Genomic DNA, 19,095 nt, shown 5'->3' with positions numbered 1-19,095 from the left:
AAAAGAGACCCTTGTATATACAAGTCCCAGGGACCAGATTCACCTCTGGTGTACATAACTCCATCAAAGCCAAAGGAGTTACATGAGAGATGAGTCTGGCTCTGTGTATGTGAGGGCTTCTGTAGACTGTCTGATGGCAGCTGTCTAGCACATTGCATGCAGTTTGGGGTCCGGTGCTGTGTTCTCTTTCCTGGACAGCTTCTCCCATGCTGAGTGGCAAATGACAGAGAGGAGCAGAGAAGTCTCCCCAGCCCAGCTCCTTTTATAACTTTATTTTCATACCAACGTTGCACCTAACTCCCCTCCCCTCAGCTCTTCAAACTATTCTGTTTATGTCTGAAGAGCAGGAAGTCTTTGGTGAATGAGTTTCCATACACAGAGCTTAACTCAATACTAATTCATTCCTTTTACAAGAGGTGACCAGTTCTCACTGGTCCTCTTGAATTTGGTTACTGCACTGATGATTTTCTTTCCTGTCCATGTAGTGTTAACTATACTGGAAAAACTAGATCTCAGTCCACCACTGGCATAAAATGGAACAGCTCCCATGGATTTCAATGGGACACATTCCCACTTACTTCAGGAAAAAATTGATGCTTTCTCCCTAAAATTCACCCGCTGCGGAAAATTCCTCCACAACAGAAGCTTGAGCATCATCCCTGCTATAACACAAGAAACAATTATCACCCTGGTCCTATGGGCTACTCACATGAAACATTTCCTGGAACCAGTCTGGGGTTGGTTCTTCCTCAAGCAGGATCTTCATTAGCTCACTAAGGGCTTCGAAGGAGCACTCATACATCAACTGAAACCAGAAGAGAAGGAGTGAGGCTCAACACCAGATAATTTCTGCAGGAGGTGGAGGTGAAGTTAGCCATGACTTTGCAGGGAGGCCATGTGTGGCTGCTATCACCCAGTGCTTGCTGGGCAGAGATCTCAGTGGAGTCTGCCAGAGGGGAATTGGTGTCATATACCTCTATGTGCAGAGTATCCTCTAGTTTCTTGCCTTCCTCTTTCATCTTCTCCAAGGGAGGAAGGGGAAATACACTTTTAAAACACAGATCAAGGATCTCACGGTTTTCCTCCAGGGTCAGAGATGGTTTGAGTTTGCTGTCAGAAGACAGAAAGAGAAGTCACGTGTTAGATTCAATACCATAGCCAAGTAAAAAATGGGTTAAATGAATAAAGATTATCCCAATCTAGAACCCCAAATGCAAACAGCCCTTCACTTTGCAGCTGTGCACCTCTTTGTACCTCTGTTAATTATTTGCTCATCTAGAAGTAAAGCTAAAACTTCAATTCCCTTTTTAGAGAAATCCACCAGCTTCCTTCCCCCTGCCAGCTAGCCAGAAACCTCCATCCCCACCTGAACTCTTCTCCGTAGTATGGCATGCCCCACAACCTCCACTCTTGTGCCTTTCAAGCACAAATCTCCAAACAGACATGACGCATTCAAACCCTCAAAACAAAAACACCATGTGAGCATCAGCCTGCTCCCAACCTGACACTCATGAATTAACAAATGAGAAGACATCACAGTGCCAAGAAATATGGCATAGAATATCCTACCACAGTTGTCCAATCGCAAACATTGCCTCGTAACGAACTGGAGACACCAGGGAATCCAATGGTTCCTTTTTAATGAAGTCCTGAAATGCATGAACAGAGACATAAAAATAGGAAGTGGGTTTGAAAGGCAGAGAAGCCTCCCCCTCACCTTCTGAAACAGGGCTTTATACCAGACCTGTAAGAAACAGACACTGTTTCAGTGGCTCTCTGCCTCAGAAATGGACCGTAGAGACATCTGCTATACACAGGTCAGCAAGCTGTATCCTGGTAACTCATCAGACACTATCCATTCCTTCCAGTTACAGCCCACAATATGCCAGCATCCCGGCCAAGCACAGTGGACCCAGCATTCTGGGTGCCAGGCAGGTAAATCATGACACTGCAGTAGTATAGCTACAGCCAATGGAAAGAATAACATCTACCCGGACAATCAGTCTCATTACATAATAACAAAATCCCTTGTAGCTCAGGCTTCAAAGTTCCTAATCACTCACCATCATGTAATCAAGGAGCTCCAGTTTGTAAGAGAATTCAAATGCCTGGGAGTCTCCAGTCTTCAAAACTGCACAGCTAATCTCTGTTGCATTCTGGATGAGGGTTGATTTCAGGTCCATGTCCTACATTTCCAGGAAAAACAAGAGGATGTGGGTGAGAAACTGAGAGAATCAGATTCCAGAAGAGTAGAAATTAGATCTAGTCTCAGGAGAAGTGTCTGCAGACCCCAGAAGACAGAGAACCTCAGCTCTACACCCATCTCAGAAAAAGAAAAGGCCCAGGTTGATCAAGTAAACCCAGGTCCATTTACACAGAGTAGTCATGACTCCTGCTTGATGTGGGAGGGAAAACAAATTTTATGCAATTTAAACAAGAAACTTGTGCCTAGTAAATGCACAAGATACGAGGGCAGATTATTTAGAATTTAACTTGTTCGCAACATTGATCCCCAACACCTGAAAAACAAAATGTAAAACCGCTACTAGCCATTTCTATTGTGCCACATTATGCACATTCTACAAATATCCTGGTTAATGAACATGAAGTAGAGAGAAATCACTATTACTGACTCTTCCAAAAAAGTAGGAAATGTGCCCAGTCTGGGTGTGTTGCAGTGGACAATATCAGGGGCCATAGTTCTTAATATTTGTATTTGTGAACTACTGGAAAATGTCAACTTGGTTCATTTGTGATCAACTTTTTTTGACAATGAGAGTCTCAGTTAGGCTAAGTCTAGACTGCAAAGTCTGAAAAAGATACGCAAAGTATAAATCTTTCTCTGCTTTTCTTTCAAAAAAGGCTTTTTCGAAATTTGGAAAAACCTGCTCTTTCAAGCCATCCCTTCCTTCCTCATAAATCAAGGTTTACAGGGATGGTGAAAGAACGCATCCACTTTTCCAAAAAGTGGATGCGGTATTGCTTTTCTGGGATACCTCTGGGATCCTGGAAAAGTACTGCAGCCTAGACATAGCCTTAGACAGAGTAGAATGGAATGGCAAAGTGATGTGGAGAGATTAGAACTATGCACTGAGACCAGAATCAGGGCTGGCAAGTGGACAGCCATATATCTAAGGAGCAGAAATAATGAGCAGGCAGACAAATAGGAAGACAGATATGGGGAAAGGGAAGTAGATAGTCCAAGAAACAGTGATAGCAAATAAACTAAATACAAGCACTATTCCAAAAAGTCCCTTAACCCTCGTGGAACAAGGTTCACAGGGATGTTGGGATAGTGAGCCCGTTAGATTTCAAAATAACGGGCGCACTCAAAAGATGCGGAATAGCTATTTCGGGATACTTCTGATACCCTGAAATAGGTTCACAGTGTAAACATAACCTTAGAGTGTTATACTGCACAGCCTGAGTGTGACTGCATCTGAAATACTATGTAACTGTGACCTAGAGAATTTCAGAAGAACACAGAAAAACTAGAGAAAATACAAACAACAGCAACAAATAAGATATTTGTTACAGCTCACACTCCATCCATGAAGGTTTTAGATTTGATGCACATGACAAACGGTTGTTCAAAGGAGATTTTTAGAAAAATAAGCCCTCTCTTAGTAAACTCAGGTCCAGTGGAGGCACTGATCTAACTTCAGAGTAATATCCCCAACACTTATGCAAAAACTCTTACTTGGCAACCGGTTCTATAATGGTGTAGGATGTTCTCTGTGATGTCTGCCTCCACCCGAGACAGAAGTTGCTCTTTTGGAGCATGCATAGCCACTTTGCTGTATGTCAGCATCAGCGTGCTGCGGGTCTTGGCTCTTTTCCCATGATGGTAGTCCTGGACAATTGGAAATGTCACAAGAGACAATTACTTCTGATTCATTTTGCCTTGACATTCTGATCTGTTGCTGACTGAGGAATTGCTTTTGGCAGCGATAATAGCTTGTACTTGAAAAATGTATTTAAGCCAAACCATAACTGCGTGAGGCACAGAGGTATTGGTGTCTCAAACATACTGATTGGATAATTCTGACACAGAGAGCCCAAAGTTTTGACCCTACCCCAGTGAAATAAATGGGAGATTTGTCATTGACACTGATAGGCACAGAATTAGGTGCTAAATGATATGCCTAGATCTGCACAGTGAGTAAACAGCAAATCTGGCAATGGTGGCCAAGAGACCTAATATGCTGTTTTATCCTCTGGATAAATGGTTCTCAACCAAAGGTACGCAGAAGTTTTCGAGGGGGACAGATCAGATCATTTCGATATTTGCCTAGTTTTAGAGCAGGCTACCTAAAAAGCACTAGCAAAGTTACAAACTAAAATTTCATACACACAATGACCTATTTACACTGCTCTATATACTGCACATTGAAATGTAAGGAACATATTTATATTTAAATTAATTTATTTTAATTGGTATGGCATATAAAAATGGGAAATTAAGCAATTTTTCAGTAATAGTGTGTTGTGACACTTTTTTGTATTTTTATGCCTGATTTTCTAAGAAAGAAGGTTTAAAATGAGGTGAAACTTGGGGCACACTAGACAAATCAGATTTCTAAAATGGGTATATTAGTGCGGAAAGTTTTAGAACCGCTGCTCTAGAGCACAGGGTCCATAACAGTTGTCCAGAGAGCAGGTTGGTTAGTCACATGTTGCTTGCAACACCTCCTCCTTTACAGCTACTAACCTGGATTTAAAAAACAGCTACAAATACATTCAACACTTTTCCATATAATTAACTGGTATAGTTCCTACACACTGTGCATAGGAGAGGCATTCAAGCCATGAAACATCACATGCTAAAAATCAGTTGAGAGAGCCACGGATCCAGACTGTGCTCCTCTCTGCTTAAATGTAAGCATCACACAGAGCACATCCATTGGGGGACAGGGTTAGCTGACCAATGAGACTCTACCGGGGGCAGGAGATACTGTCTCTAGTTTAGAGGGAGAGGAAGTTTGAGAGAACCCCCTGGCTCCTTTACCTTCAGGCAACCAATAAACCCAGAAATCGTAAGTTTGTTCATTGCTGCCCCAAACTCCTGAAGTGTGTTCAAGATGAGGTCCAAGTGGCTCTCGGCAGAGAATGAAAGGATGGAAATGACTCCCTGTTACTCAAGAAAAATATTGGTTAGTGAATCTGACCAGGTGCCCAATAGACCCCCACAAGTCAATTCCTTTCACCCAAAGTAGTGTAAAGTGCCAATTAGGCCTGAGACCCATGGGAGGGGGAGCAAAGGGTGAGTGAAATAGCAACAAAGAGGACATGAAGCAAAATGGCATCTGTCCCGGGAAAACTGAGAGCTGAGTTGCCCAGGGGACATTCAGAGGGTACATGATAAGGTAGGGAGAGGGGCAGGGTCCTTACCAGTCTATCAGGGACTTCCATGTAATCTGTTTTCTTCAGAAACTTCTGAATCTGTGATTTAATATGGACCGGGTCCTGACAAACTGCCAAGCAAATTCCTAGTGCCTTATACAGGAAACACTGAAAGAAAGAGGCCAGCATTGAGATATCAAGAATACCACATGCTTGTCAGTATAGAACCAACCCAGCAACACACACTGACACAGGAAAAAACAACCGAGCCAAGACCAAGCATCCCTGCTGCAGGCACATCCCATCATCTTCCGCCACCCATTTAGGGAACAATTCAGTACCAATAGCTGCTCCAAGCAAATGCCAGCAGGGGAAGAGCAGGGAACAAGCAAACACAAATTTTATACACAAAAAAACCAATGAAGCAGAGAGAAGTCTCATGCAGCCCTCCAACAAGAATTCCAAGAGCAATTAACTAGAAACTAAACCTTAACAGAGAACAAACCTTCTCTTTGGAGGGGCTGGCATAGCCGGCCATCTGCTGGCTCAACTCAGAGCTTAGCTGGCTGCTCCAGGCATTGTCATTTATCTGCTCCAGAGATGTTCTGAGGAACTGTGTGTAAAACAAGAGCTGGTTTATTGAAAGAATTTTTGGTTGGGGCTTGAGAGTTTTTTCCCTTCCTTGTTCTCTGTTGTAACCATTCCAATATTCAGGTGTCATAGGAAGATTATTTCCCTATTGAGAACTATGAGCATTGACAACCCAGACTTCCTCTGCCGGTTGTTCTTTAACCTTTGCCTTATGATTCTGCTCAGTCCCCAAACTCAGATGCACAGCAAATTGGAGAATGAGATCTGACCATTGATTTTATAGCAGACAGAGGATAGGTCTAGTGAACTTTGATCAATGGGCCATCATTAACAAAGAGCCAAGCACCTTCTCTGAAGTGCTACAGACTCTTCATAACACTTTCTGCGGGTATGCAGGGTTGTGAGGTATCTCACTACCACCTGCCCTTGGCATGAGGAAGCATTCTCTATGCCTGCCAGGTGTCAGCTCCTGACTCTGCCAGACACAGGAAATGCAAGCACACCCTTCTCACCCGGACCCAGCTTTGCTGTCCTGCAGATAAGCAATAGGCATGCTTCAATCATCACACCCTCTACATATTCCCAGAAGGTCCAGCCCCTGTTCCACTGGACACTCCCAGAATTCACAGGTTTACTACTTACCACCTTACTATTTTCACCTCAGCATCACTGATCCATTTAACACACCGCTCTTAGGTGCATATACAGTGAAAATAAGTAGAGTTTCATTCACAAAGAATGGAAATTTGAGAAGCAGCAAGCAGAATTAATGTAAACAAAGATTACGTAAAAGTAAAATCACCACACACTTCCTAAAGGTTAAACTTAGATAACCAAACATTCCTCTGTCTCACAAAGGATAGCTCTCCCAGCTTGAAGCACCCAGACCAAATGTGATCCTCCTAAGTCAAGCAAGTTGGCAGCTTATTCCCTAGATGAAGGATAACTGGTACAGGATACCTCTGGACCTCCCAAAATAGTTTCAAGCATCTCACTAGTAAACAGGTATCCCCTATTGTTTGGTTTTCTTGGATAGAGTCGCCTCTGGAGACTTTGCAATCACTTAATTAGAATTTTCTCAGTCAATTAACATCCAGAATAGTGATAGAAATGTAGCCGTGTTAGTCTGGGGTAGTTGAAGCAAAATGCAGTTCATATGGTTGATGGATTTCCATTCCAAACGGCTAAATGTAGTGCCTTGCATGTAGAATTAACATCCATTGTGAATAATTACTCAGTCTACATACAGCCAGACAAAGTTGCTTTTCACCTTCTGGTGACCAGCCTCAACTCATAGACCTCAAAAGCATAAATTTTCAGTATACATCCAGAAGTAGTATTCCCTCTAAGGCTACGTCTAGACTGCAAGCCTCTTTTGAAAGAGAACATCTAGACTGCAACCACTTATTTCAAAAAAGCGAGCCGTTTTTTTGAAAGAGAGCACCCAGGCAATCTGGATGCTCTCTTTCGAAAAAGCTCCATTTGCATTCAATAAAGCCTTTTTTCGAAAAAGCCCCATTTGCATTCAATAACACCTCTTTTCAAAAAAAAGCCTTATTCCTTGTAAAATGAGGTTTACCGTGGTCGAAAAAACGGCTGCATTCTTTCAATTTAATTTCAAAAGAATGCAGTGACAGTCTATATGCAGAGGAAGTTTTTCAAGAAAAGGCCACTTTTATCGAAAAAACCCTGTAGTCTAGACACACCCTGAGATTTCCGATCCATGAACGGAATGAGTTTTGTCTTGTGCGCTGCTGTGGCACCTACCAGTTATTAACATACATATATATACTGTATATATATATGCAGTCTTTTTCTTTCTTCAGACTGCCATCATATTCTCTCAAATCATAACTTTTTAAAAAGTGTGCAGAAAAGAAATGTCTGTTCTTTTTAAAGTTTGCAAAACATTATGGTGATACTTAAAATAGTGTGCATTCTAACCTACTTGAAAAAGCACATTTGTACAATTTAAAAAAAACCTCTTAAAACCCCCAAAGTAGTTGAAATTTTAAAAATTCAGGTTTTTTCAAAGAGCTGTAGTTGTGAAGACTCTTTAAAATGTGAAGCAAGTGCAACTAAGAGACGTGGTGATAGCTGCACGTATTTTCAGAGAATCATAAAAAATAGCTCTGCTACACATGAATTGCCTTATTTGGGTCAATCATGAATTAAGTTGGATGCCCAGTGATGATATTTAAATGTATTCATTGGTTATTGTGTTGCTCATACAAAGCATGTAATATAGTGAGGACATCATTCATAGCATATTCTGAAAGGCACTTCACTTTGGTCTAATGAGTGAGTGGCAGCTGGTTACCATAATTTATGTCTTCAATTTGACCTGTAAAGCCATCAAACCAGAAAGAAGGAACAGAGCCTGAGGGACTCTTGATCCCTACTAAGAGAAGCCAATCCCTCAGGGCCCAACAGAACTGACGAAACTGGGTTTCTGTGCCCAAAGTATCCAGTACAAGCCAATTCAGGAGCCAAGCTTGAGTAGCTCAGCAGAGCCCATACGTCGCAACATGAGGAAATTAAACCCAAGATGCTTGCCAGATCCCACTGCAGTATCCAAACTCCACTGAAGGGATAGCAGAGGACTGAGGTATTTGTGATGTTACTTGTTTGTGATGAAGGTGATAGGTCCTGCCTCAGCTTATTACTGGAAAGTTAGGAGGGCGGCCAAAGCCACCCAAACAGTCGCTGCTGGCAGCCACCACTGGCCACGCGGCTCGAGCCCCGGCCGTCCAAGCAGCTACCCCTGGCCATCTGGCCCCACCAACGGGGCCATGGTGGCCTGTCCACTCCAGCTGGAACTGGAGCAGCGAAAGCCTCACCATGCCCTGGCTCCAGCCGGAGCAAACAGGGGCAGGGCAGCCTGCTTGCCATCATGCAGCCCTGCTAAACTGCCTCTGTCACCACTCACCTTCCGATCCAGCAGGACAGTGAGAGGAGAGTGCTGCTGCGTGGCTCTGCAGGCGAGGTGTGTGGGCTTAAAATTTATTGTGCGTGGCCATGCAGACACGCAGCTTGTAAGGCCTGTCCAGAAGGCCTTATATATTATCCATCCAGACATTTTGCAATGATTATGATGATCAGTGTGGCCAGCAGAGGCTTTACATGATACTCTTTGATGAACTGAAATGTAGAGATCAGCTCTAGAGGATCCTGGCAATTCTATGCACCCCGCAACCTCTGTCAGTTTCCAAAGTCATACCCTCAACTCCCATTGAAGTCAGCAGGAGATCCAAATTTTGAACAGCAGCCAGGTTATACTGGAAACCTCACAAGAGAGCCTTCATGGAGACATATATAGGTCCCTGCTGACCTACTGTCCATCCAGTTCCTTCATGCCAGCCTACTCTGACAGTGGGGAGGGGTGGGATTTGGAAAGGACATGACCACACATCTCGAACAGCAGTTACAAAAAGGTAGGTAACTGGTTTGTTTCTTTTTCGAGGGCTTGCTCATGTCTATTCTGATAGATGACACCCAAGCAGTTCCCATGGAGGAGGGAGCCAGAATTAATTGAAACATCACATCACCCCTTACCTGTTGGGTGATGGTGTGGTGTGACATGACGGTGCAAATAGAGGAACACGTTGCTGCCCTGCAAATATCCTCAATGGGAATCTGTAGGAGGAACGCTGCCAAAGATGCCTGTGCTCTGGTGGAGTGAGCTGATGGCGCTGGAATTTTGGCAAAGTAATAACAGGAAATATCCACAATGAAATATACTGGGATGAGATGAGAAGTCCCTTCATTCCTTCAGCCATGACAATAAAGAGCTGTGGTGATTTACAAAATGGCTTTGTGCATTCAGCGTAGAAGGCTAGGGTAGGGTCTGTCTGACACATGGTTGGCATGATGTTTTGGGAAGAAAACCAAGAGGAAAATGTCCTGGTTTAGATGGAAGAGGGAGACAACCTTGGGTAGGAACACCAGATGCGGACAGAGCTGCACTTTGTCCTTACAAATGACAGTGTATGGAAACTCATAGGTAAAGGCCCGGAGCTCTGAGACCTAACTAGCCAAGGTTATAGCCACCACAAAGACCACCTTCCAAGAGAGGCAAGCTAGAGGGCAGATTGCTAGGAGCTCAGACAGCAGTCCCATAAGTCTAGAGAGGACCAGGTTAAGGTCCCACTGTGAAATGGGGATGTCTGACCTGGGGATACAGCCTCTCCAAACCCTTAAGGAAACATCCCAGCATAGCATTGCTGAACAGAGATCTTTCCCCAGCCCCAGGATGGAAGGCAAATAACCACTACGTGGACGTTAATGGATGACAGTGTCAGTCCCTGGCACTGGTTAAGGTATAAAAAGTAGTCAAGCACAAGGGAGATGGAGGTTTCTTGTAGGGGGATGTACTTTTCGAGGGACCAAACTGAAAATCACTTCCAGATTGTTAGGTATGTTGCCCAAGGGGAGGGTTGCCTCCTGCCCAACAGAACCTTTCTAATGGAGTCTGAGCACTGTAGCTCGAGCTGGTTTAACCATGGAGTTTCTGCACCATGAAATGGAGGTGCCCCGGGTGAGGGTGCTGTAACTGGTGATGGTCCTCGGTGATGAAATCAGGATATGGAGCAGAAGGATTATCGGTCTGTCTACAAATTGGTTCACCAGGCTGCTGAGCCTATGCTGCTGCAGCTACACTGCTGCTCTGAGGATGAGTTCCGCCTTGTCCTGCCAGATCTTGAGGAGAACCTTGTGTACTAGAGGAAAGAGCAGAGACATGTACACCAGGTGACTGGACCACGATATCTTGATTGCATCTGCTACCGATCCACAACTGTGGGTCTGGAAGGAACAGAACTGGATGCACTTATTGTTGCTCCTTGTGGCAACCAGGCCCATTTAGGGATAACACCAATTTTGGAAGACAGAAAGGACAATACAACGTACAACAACTACAGCAAGAGATGCCTTGCAAAACATGAAATCAAATTCTCCAAAGACCATCACTGGCGGTAGGAAGGACCTGGACGGCTGATCAGTTCAGGAGGGATCAACATACATTGCTCACCCTGAAAGCGCCACTCTAGAAGTTTCCAAATCTGATCCAACAGTACTGCTAGTAAAAAAAAAAAAAATCTATGTCTATACTGGCATGATTTTCCGGAAATGCTTTTAACAGAAAAGTTTTCCGTTAAAAGCATCTTTGGAAAAGAACGTCTAGATTGGCACGGACGCTTTTCCACAAAATCACTTTTTGTGGAAAAGTGTCTGTGGCAAATCTAGACACGCTTTTCCGCAAAAAAGCCCCAATCACCATTTTCGCGATTGGGGCTTTTTTGCGGAAAACAAATCTCTGCTGTCTACACTGGCCCTTTTGCGCAAAAGTTTTTCGGAAAAAGACTTTTGCCCGAACGGGAGCAGCATAGTATTTCGGCAAAAGACCTGACAATCTTACATGAGATCGTCAGTGCTTTTGCGGAAATTCAAGCGGCCAGTGTAGACAGCGGGCAAGTTTTTCCGCAAAAGCAGATGATTTTGCGGAAAAACTTGCCAGTCTAGACACAGCCCTAGTGATTATGTGCATGGAACATGCACACACGTATTGGAATGGACAGGAGCAAGCACTTGAAGAAGAATGGAAAATTCTGGTGAGTAATCCAGAATTTCCCCAGACCGTCTCAGGCTTATCTGTCACTAAGGGTATGTCTACACTACAGCGCTAATTCGAACTAAGCTAATTCGAACTAGCGCATCTAGAACTAAAAACTAGTTCGAATTAGCATTTTGCTAATTCGAACTAGCGCGTCCACACTGATTTGACGCAGGGGGGCATTTAAGGGCAGCTGAAACTGGTTCTGGCAGGGCATCAGGTCAGTAGTTGTTTTCTGTGGCTGCTGTCTGAGGCTATCTGAGGCTCGAGCTTAAAGGGACCCCCCTGGACAGCCGGTTCTCAGCTTTTCCTGCTTCCTTGCCAACCTCGCTGAGGGACAGCAAAGCGTTGGTCTATGTGCCCGTCTGTGTCGGTGCTTCCCTTCGGGGGGGCCGCCGCAGGTTGCAACATGGAGCCACAGCTCGCCCTGCACCTTCTGGTGCACTTTCTGGACTTGCTGCTGCAAGCCTGCCACCAATGGCTCGAGGCTGCCTGGCACCACATGGTGCACATCAGCCCCCTGCCTCTCCGCCTGGCCGCCCTGGGGGCCGTGGAGGAGCTGCGGCGGCACCCTGGCACCGGCGTGCCCCGCCGCGTCTGGCGTCTGGACACCAGCACCGACTGGTGGGACCGCATCGTCCTGGAGCGCTGGGAGGACCGACAGTGGACCCAGAACTTCAGGATGGGAGAGGGGAGGGGGAACCTGGGACAAGGGAGCTGGAAGGGGAGGGAAGGGAGGAAGGGAAAGGAAAGCTCAGTGGTGGGAGTCCGGCTGCCTCTCCCGTCTCGCCACACTGCGGGAAATGGTTGTGGAAGGGGGGCAGGAGGGACAGGGGTGTGGAGGAAGCAGGAGCGGAAGCAGGAGCGGGAGCATGAGGGGGAGCAGGGGGAGCAGGGGGAGAAGGGGGAACAGGGGGAGCAGGAGGAGCAGGGGGAGGAGGAAATAGGAAGCGGTCGAGCAGGCTCTGGAGGTGGCCTCGCAGGGCACGGCCCTGCTCCTCCAAGGCCTCCAGACTCCTCCGGTGCAGCCTCAGGTCCTCCTGGACCCAGTGGTCCCGGGTGCAGAGCTGGTTGTCCATGAACTGGAGGTGCCGCCTTTGGTACTCCTCCTCGTTCCTGGCTCTCCAGGGGCCCAGGTGTGTGAAACCCAGCTCCCCTCTGCAAGGCCAGGGCCCCTGCAGGATCCCCAGCTGCTGCTCCTTGGTGGTCAAGGCCCAGGCGCACGATCCCGAGGCTCCCTCTCGCCCCAGCCCCCCGTACACATGAGGGGAACACGATGGTACTCACATGTGGACGCCTCCCCGGCCTCGGACGACACAGGCGAACGGCTCTGTGGGGTGCCTCGGGGGTCCCGGGTTCTGGGTAGGCTGGCGGCAGGCTCCTGGCTCTCAGAGCTCTCTGCCTCCTCCTCCGTCTCCTGGAGCGGGCCCTCTGCCCCGGGGTCTATCACGTCCCGGGGGGCAGGGACGGCATGAGCCCCAGGAGGTGGTCCAGGGCATGGAAGTGGGGGCAGGCCTCCGGGTCGGCCCCTGGCTGGCAGGCCCGGGAGTAGGACTGCCACAGGTCCTTAATTTTGCACCGGACCTGCTCCCGGCTGCGCTGGTGGCCCCTGGCAGCCAGGCTGGCAGCCATGCAGCTGTAGACGGCCGCATTCCTGTGGCTAGTGCGGAGATCGTGGACATTGGAGGCTTCCCCCCAAACCTCGATGAGGTCCACGATCTCTGCATTTGACCAAGCGGGCGCCCACCTTTTGCGCCCCCGGGCAGGCTCCTGGGACCCGCCAGGCTGGTCCTGGGGAGCAGTGGAGGGCTGGGTGTCCTCGGGTGGCTGGCTCATGGTGTGGCAGGTGCAGGGTCTGCTGGCACGGGTGCTGGCAGCCTTGCAACTGGCACAAACTGTGTAGCCAGTCCGTGGCCCTTTAAGGGCTCCGGGGCCGGGAGGGGGGCAATAGAGTTTCCCTGGTGTTAACCAGAGTGGCCACCAGGGAAACCTGGGAAGCCTTAGCCTCCCACTAGTTCGAATTAAGGGTCTACACGGCCCTTAATTCGAACTAGCTAGTTCGAACTAGGCTTAATCCTCGTAAAATGAGATTTACCTAGTTCAAACTAGCGGAGAGCTAGTGTAGCACCTATTAAAGTTAGTTCGAAATAACATCCGTTAGTTCGAATTAACTTTGTAGTGTAGACATACCCTAAGTTCTTTCATTTCATTTTCAGCACTTGCCACAAAAATGTTCCTTGTCTCGATTTACACGAGACTGTAAAGAGCTCTAACTAGAAAAAGATACATGAGAAAGTCACCAAACCTTGTCTTGTCTTTGCTGCTTTTTAGGTTTTCACATAATAGATTTTCTTTTGAATGTCAAAAAGTAAGAAAGACTCCTTTACAAGTACCCCAGTGATGCAATACGATCATTAGCATGCTGGTTTTCAGGTTAAGTTCTGTGTCATTCCCAGTGGTACTATGAAGCTATTTATAATTAGAGCAGTCTGAAAAATGGTAAGTCTGTTTCGCAAAACAGGTGGGATTTTTTGTTTGTTTGTTTTCTTGATTTTCAATGCCACAAACAAAAAGTGAAGAACTAAAACCATTTTTCAGTTCTTTGTTTTCTCCTTTTCTTACCCCTCATCACCATCCCTTTTTTCCCTCTTCCATTTTCTGATTGAAAAGAGGATAAAAAAAGAAATAAACAGGAAAACAACTGAAAAAAAAACCCATCCGTTTAAAAAAACCTAAATATTTTCTGTTTGGGTTGGGGTTGTTTTGTTTTTGGTCGAAATAAAAAGTTTCCATGAAAATGTTTTTGAAAAAAAAAAAAGTTTTTCATCAAACAAACATTGCAAATAAAATGATTTGTCCCACTCTGCTAATAATGAATAATTTATAATTAATTCTTTCCCAGCTGATACATTTGGGTGCGGGGATGTATGCTAATACATCTGAAAGTCATCCTGTACCTGAAGCAGCATGTGCTCCCACTGTTCATGGTTCAGAGAATTCTCTGTGTTTCCTATAAAGCAGGAGGCAAAACAACAGTGTAATTTACAACAGCAAGAATAGCTGTCCCCATTATACCCTCTGCAGTCAATCTTCTTAAAACTACCTGAGCTTTCAATGATAAAAGGGACTGATGCCAATGTAACATACCTTTTTATTCAGAGTCAGTCAACCCACGAGGAGCGAGATGCTGGACACTCCATAGGATACTTTGGGGTTGCCACCCCAGCTCCTACTTTGGGAGAGCCCATGGTGGCCACCTCAGTTGTCCTATGGATGGGTCCAAGAGAGACCCAGCAGCCTGCTCTGCCCTGCCCCACCCTGCCACACTGCCCTCTCCCAGCCTGCTGTGTGCATTGTATCTGTGGCAGTAGGAAGCAAGGTGCCCCGGCTCCAAGGCAATGCGCTTCCCATGGCCACGGCGATGCTGGGAGAGGGCTGTGGGGCAAGGCGCAGAAAAGCGGGCTGCCGAGCCATTGTCACTCCTGTTGCTTTGGTGATTTTGAAGGCAGGAGCCCATCCTACTGCCATCCTGCACCAGGACCCCCCAGTAATCCCTCAGCTCAGAAGAGGGGGCTTCAGCAGCAGGGCAGAGCAGGGGCAGGAAGGGATAGGGTAGGGCAAAACAGGGGCAGAGTTTGGAGAAAAGGTGAAGCAGAGGCAAGGTAGGGCCTGGGGCTGGTGGGCTGCCCTAAGCCTCGCCCCTGGGGAGTGCCCCAAGCCCTACAACCCCTGACAGCCCTGCTCCTAATTACTTTTGACTTCAATGGGAGCTGAGGGCACTGGACGTCTCATCAAACTATTTAGCACTAGGGACATTAAATATCGTTTAATCGACTAATTGACTAGTTGATGAATTTTCCATCGACTAGTTGATTAGTCAATAAGCGGGGGAGCCGCAGCAGGGTTAGCTCTCAGTCCCGGCAGCTAACCCTGCTGCGGCTCTACCTTTAAAGTGAATTAAGAGCTGACAGGCTCTTAATACATATAAAAGGCTGAAGCGCGAGCCGGGATACCTGACTGCTGGCTCACGCTAGCTCTCCCCTGCTGAGCTTCTGATTTTTTAATGTATTAAGAGATGGCAGGCTCTTAATACATTTAAAAAGCAGAGTCGCAGCATCTGGGATGGAGCACAAGTCAGGAATAAGCTGATTTCCGGCTCGCATCCAGTACCCGCTACTACCCTGTCTCCTGCGGAGATGGTGCTTGGGGGAAACCAGCTTTTAAGCCGGCTCTCCCCAGCACTGGCTCCTGCTCCCCCCACTTGCTGTCGCTGCTAGATGCAGCAAGAGGGGGGGAAGCAACTGGTCAAGGAACTAGTCATGTATCCGATAAGCTTTTGCTTATCAGATAGTCAACTAGTTACTTACATTCCTATTTAGAACATCAGAAAACTGGACTTAAATGTGCATGCACATTTTTCCTGCATAATACAAGATTCTGACTTGATCCTAAACTTGTGTAGCTTTACTGAAGTCAGTGGAATTATACTGATTTACATCGACTAAGAATCTGGCCCTGTTTCTGAACAGCCGGCTCTAACTTACCCTTCTTTAATGTCTGCAGAACATAGTGCTGTGGACTCTGTACAGAAACAGCAGCCAGGGAAGATACAGCTCTTTTTTTTTTAATAGCAAGCCCACTTGAAAATTGTAGGGTCCAATATATATCAGAAACACATTGGGATTGTGCGTCACTTAGGGTATACCTACACTAACCACTGGATCAACAGGCAGCGATTGATCCAGAAAGGGTCAATTTATTGCCTCTAGTATATATGCGATATATTGACCACCAAGTACTCTCCTATCAACTCCAGAATTCCACCAGAATGAGGACAGTAGGTAGAGTTGACAGGAAAGCATCTGGTAAGTAGATCTAAGTGTATCGATTTCAGATACATTATTCACATAACTGAAGTTGTGCAACTTAGCTTGCTGGCTCACAGTTACATAGTGCAGAGACTATATTGTCCTAGCTTTGTCACTATAACCATATTGACATAACCCCGTAGTATAGACACAACCAATGCTAAATTTTTTCCCACTGATGTCAATAGTTTCATACGACTGTAAAATTGGTGAAAGACATCAGGCCTACAATACGTAGATTACACATTATATGTAGGGCACCCACTTGGTCAACGTAGCTTTGTTGTGACAGGCATGGATTCTATTGCTAATATATGGATTAAGTTTCCTTACAGAAAGAAAAACTGTGGATTTTTAAATTGAACTAATCTTGACAAGAAACATAGGCTGAGTCTAGACTGGCAAGTTTTTCTGCAAAATCATCTGCTCTTGCGGAAAAACTTGCCAGCTGTCTACACTGGCCGCTTGAATTTCCCCAAGAACACTGATGATCTCATGTAAGATTATCAGTGTTCTTGTGGAAATGCTATGCTGCTCCTGTTCAGGCAAAAGCCCTCTTGCGCAAATGCTTTTGCGCAAGAGGACCAATGTAGACAATGCGGTATTGTTTTGCGGAAAGAAGCCCCGATCACGAAAATGGCGATCGGGGCTTTCATGCGCAAAACCGCGTCTGGATTGGCATGGACGCTTATCTACAAAAAGTGCTTTTGCGGAAAAGCACCCGTGCCAATCTAGACGCTCTTTTCCGCAAATGCTTTTAATGGAAAAATGTTTCCATTTAAAGCATTTGCGGAAAATCATGCCAGTCTAGACGTAGCCCTAGGCTTTAATTTTTCAGAAAAATTCAGTTTGCAAAAATCAGACTGTACTTGTGACCACAAAAACAGTGCATAAGAGTTTCACAAACCTCCAGTTTCATGTGTATTGAGCTTCCTAAATAACCACCTAGCTAAGATCAGGAAGATACTGCTGTAAAATGGTCGTTCAACTGAAACCTTCCTGGCCTGATTCCATCCTAAGTGGTTGGCCCCCGGTTTGACACTGGAGTTAGCTCACTGGTTCACAATTGTAGAAAAAGTGAGGTGTCTAGAGCCCCAGTTTCAATTCCACACTATTCCCACGGACTGCAACATGCATGGCACCACACATGTCAATAGGAATCTGCATTTTCTGCTTTCTCTTCTATCCTCCATGGACCACGTCACTCCCAACTAGCACTTTACCTTCAAGGTGCTGCAGCAGAGCTGGAATCTTTACTCCCCACATCTCACCCACTGCTGCATGGATATTTTGGTGCAAGGCTTTTAGCAGCTGCAAGACAGAATATCCGTGTCCTTCTCTTTCGTAAGGAGATGAGGCTACAACCTGTCAACGAGGGAGAAAGCACAGGCTAAGTTCTGCAGCAAGATACCAGCTTGTTCCTGAAGGAGGAAATATTTCAGATTCTCTCACTGTGGAGACTACACATTGTAGAGCTGCTGCTTCTACTGCAGTGACTTCCTAAAGAAGAAAATATTCTAACTAGCATGAGGGTGTAGAACAGTGTGTCTCTGTCTGATCGGGGAGGGTGGAGAGAGACCCAATCATACACATTCTTCAGCCTAAAGCATTTAGCTGGAAAACTGATTTTTATACTTAACTGTTCCACTTCACATTTCTCAGAAAACCTGTCCTCCATGGTCTACTTACCAGGAGTCGTGCCAGCAATCCCTGAGGTGTAGGGAGTTTCCCTGGGAAAAGAAATAGAAGATCATTAATTATGCCAGACTTCGGAGAATCCCGCTGATGTTGTTCACCTAGCCATTTCCAATATGCCCACCAATGTTGCATGCAGCTGATAATATTTGCATTTCCATAGTGTTTTCAGGCGGAGCATCTCAAAAGTGTTTTGCAAACATGAGTTAATTCCTCCTCATAGCACCTCTAAGAAACTGGCATTAACTAGTCCTCAATTTCACAAGTGGGAAAGCTGAGAGAGAGCAAGTGATTTCCCCAATGTTATATCAGAATTTTGGTGGTGATCTGGAACCAGAACCCCCAATTTCTAGCTCCCTCCCATTGCCATGTTTTAATCCCAAGACCATCCTGCATTCCTTTTAGTCTCTTGACTGAAGATGAGAGAATTGGAACAGGCTGAATCTGGTCATTTCATAGTGGCTGGTGAGAATAAATGAAAGAGTTTCTGTTATAAACCTTGTCCACTGTAGTCCAGGCAAGCAGCTTCTCCTCCTTCTTGCATCTTTTTCTCAGCCATTTCCTGGAGGCATCTGCAGAGAGGCTTCAAAGTGCCAGTGTACTGAGTTGGCACCACATACGTTAGAAGCCTTGGCCATAACACCTGCACAGAAGAGCAAGACAGTTCAACACTTGGCTATTTTCATTCCCCCACCTCCTACTGGCTGAATCCTTCTGTCATGCACCTTCTCCTTTTAGTCATCACTGACCCTTCCCTATCTCGTTACCTTATCTCGATCTCACTTTCTCCTCCCCTCCGCCATCATCTCACTCTACCTGTCCCAGTAATCCCTCTCTCTACATTTTAAGTACACTGCCTTGTTTGGAGAGCATTAGCAAACTGGTTCTCATCCGGAGATGAATCATCTTTCCCTGTATTATAAAGCTACTTAGACAGCACCATAAATTCATCCTGCACTTTTCAGACATACAGAAGGCACAATCACG

General features: G+C 45.9%; 2 protein-coding genes across 4 annotated transcripts in view; both read right to left on the bottom strand.

Moving 5' to 3' along the window:
• Positions 1 to 1,321, bottom strand: part of LOC142824840 (maestro heat-like repeat-containing protein family member 2B) — a 37,453-nt gene extending 36,132 nt beyond the window's left edge. For both annotated transcript variants that reach the window (XR_012899408.1, XM_075916628.1), the window contains exons 1-2: positions 975 to 1,321; positions 710 to 805 (exon numbers count right to left, since the gene is read on the bottom strand). Coding sequence is in view for 1 of the 2 variants with exons in the window: in XM_075916628.1 (XP_075772743.1) it covers positions 710 to 805; positions 975 to 1,019 (141 nt within the window). In the remaining variant the exon portion in view is untranslated. The remainder of the gene's footprint in view (positions 1 to 709; positions 806 to 974) is intronic.
• An 87-nt stretch (positions 1,322 to 1,408) lies between these two features.
• On the bottom strand, positions 1,409 to 18,168 carry LOC142824862 (maestro heat-like repeat-containing protein family member 2B). 2 transcript variants are annotated; one of them, XM_075916653.1, is made up of 7 exons: positions 17,637 to 18,168; positions 5,849 to 5,956; positions 5,392 to 5,511; positions 5,009 to 5,131; positions 3,701 to 3,853; positions 2,064 to 2,186; positions 1,409 to 1,649 (listed from the first exon to the last, which is right to left on the bottom strand). In XM_075916653.1, exons 2-7 carry the CDS (start codon positions 5,879 to 5,881, stop codon positions 1,566 to 1,568), a joined length of 636 nt encoding a protein of 211 aa, XP_075772768.1. In that variant the 5' UTR covers positions 5,882 to 5,956; positions 17,637 to 18,168; the 3' UTR covers positions 1,409 to 1,565. The 2 variants fall into 2 exon arrangements, with proteins under 2 accessions (XP_075772768.1, XP_075772767.1); XM_075916652.1 differs by lacking the exon at positions 17,637 to 18,168 and having other exon boundaries at positions 5,849 to 11,184.
• Between the last annotated feature and the right edge of the window lie 927 nt (positions 18,169 to 19,095).

Source organism: Pelodiscus sinensis, unplaced genomic scaffold (genome assembly GCF_049634645.1).
Source record: "Pelodiscus sinensis isolate JC-2024 unplaced genomic scaffold, ASM4963464v1 ctg44, whole genome shotgun sequence".
Lineage (NCBI taxonomy): Eukaryota > Metazoa > Chordata > Testudines > Trionychidae > Pelodiscus > Pelodiscus sinensis.
Note: the sequence above shows the minus strand (reverse complement) of the source record. Positions and strands in the feature narration are given on the sequence as shown.

Excerpts from the sequence above, each read along its gene's own strand:
- LOC142824862 (XM_075916652.1), bottom strand. The coding sequence starts at position 6,064 with ATGACACCTGAATATTGGAATGGTTACAACAGAGAACAAGGAAGGGAA. Across the intron at positions 5,132-5,391 it reads TGGAAGTCCCTGATAGACTG|GGAGTCATTTCCATCCTTTC; the intron begins GTAAGGACCCTG and ends CTTGAGTAACAG. Across the intron at positions 1,650-2,063 it reads AGCTCCTTGATTACATGATG|GACTTCATTAAAAAGGAACC; the intron begins GTGAGTGATTAG and ends CATGCATTTCAG.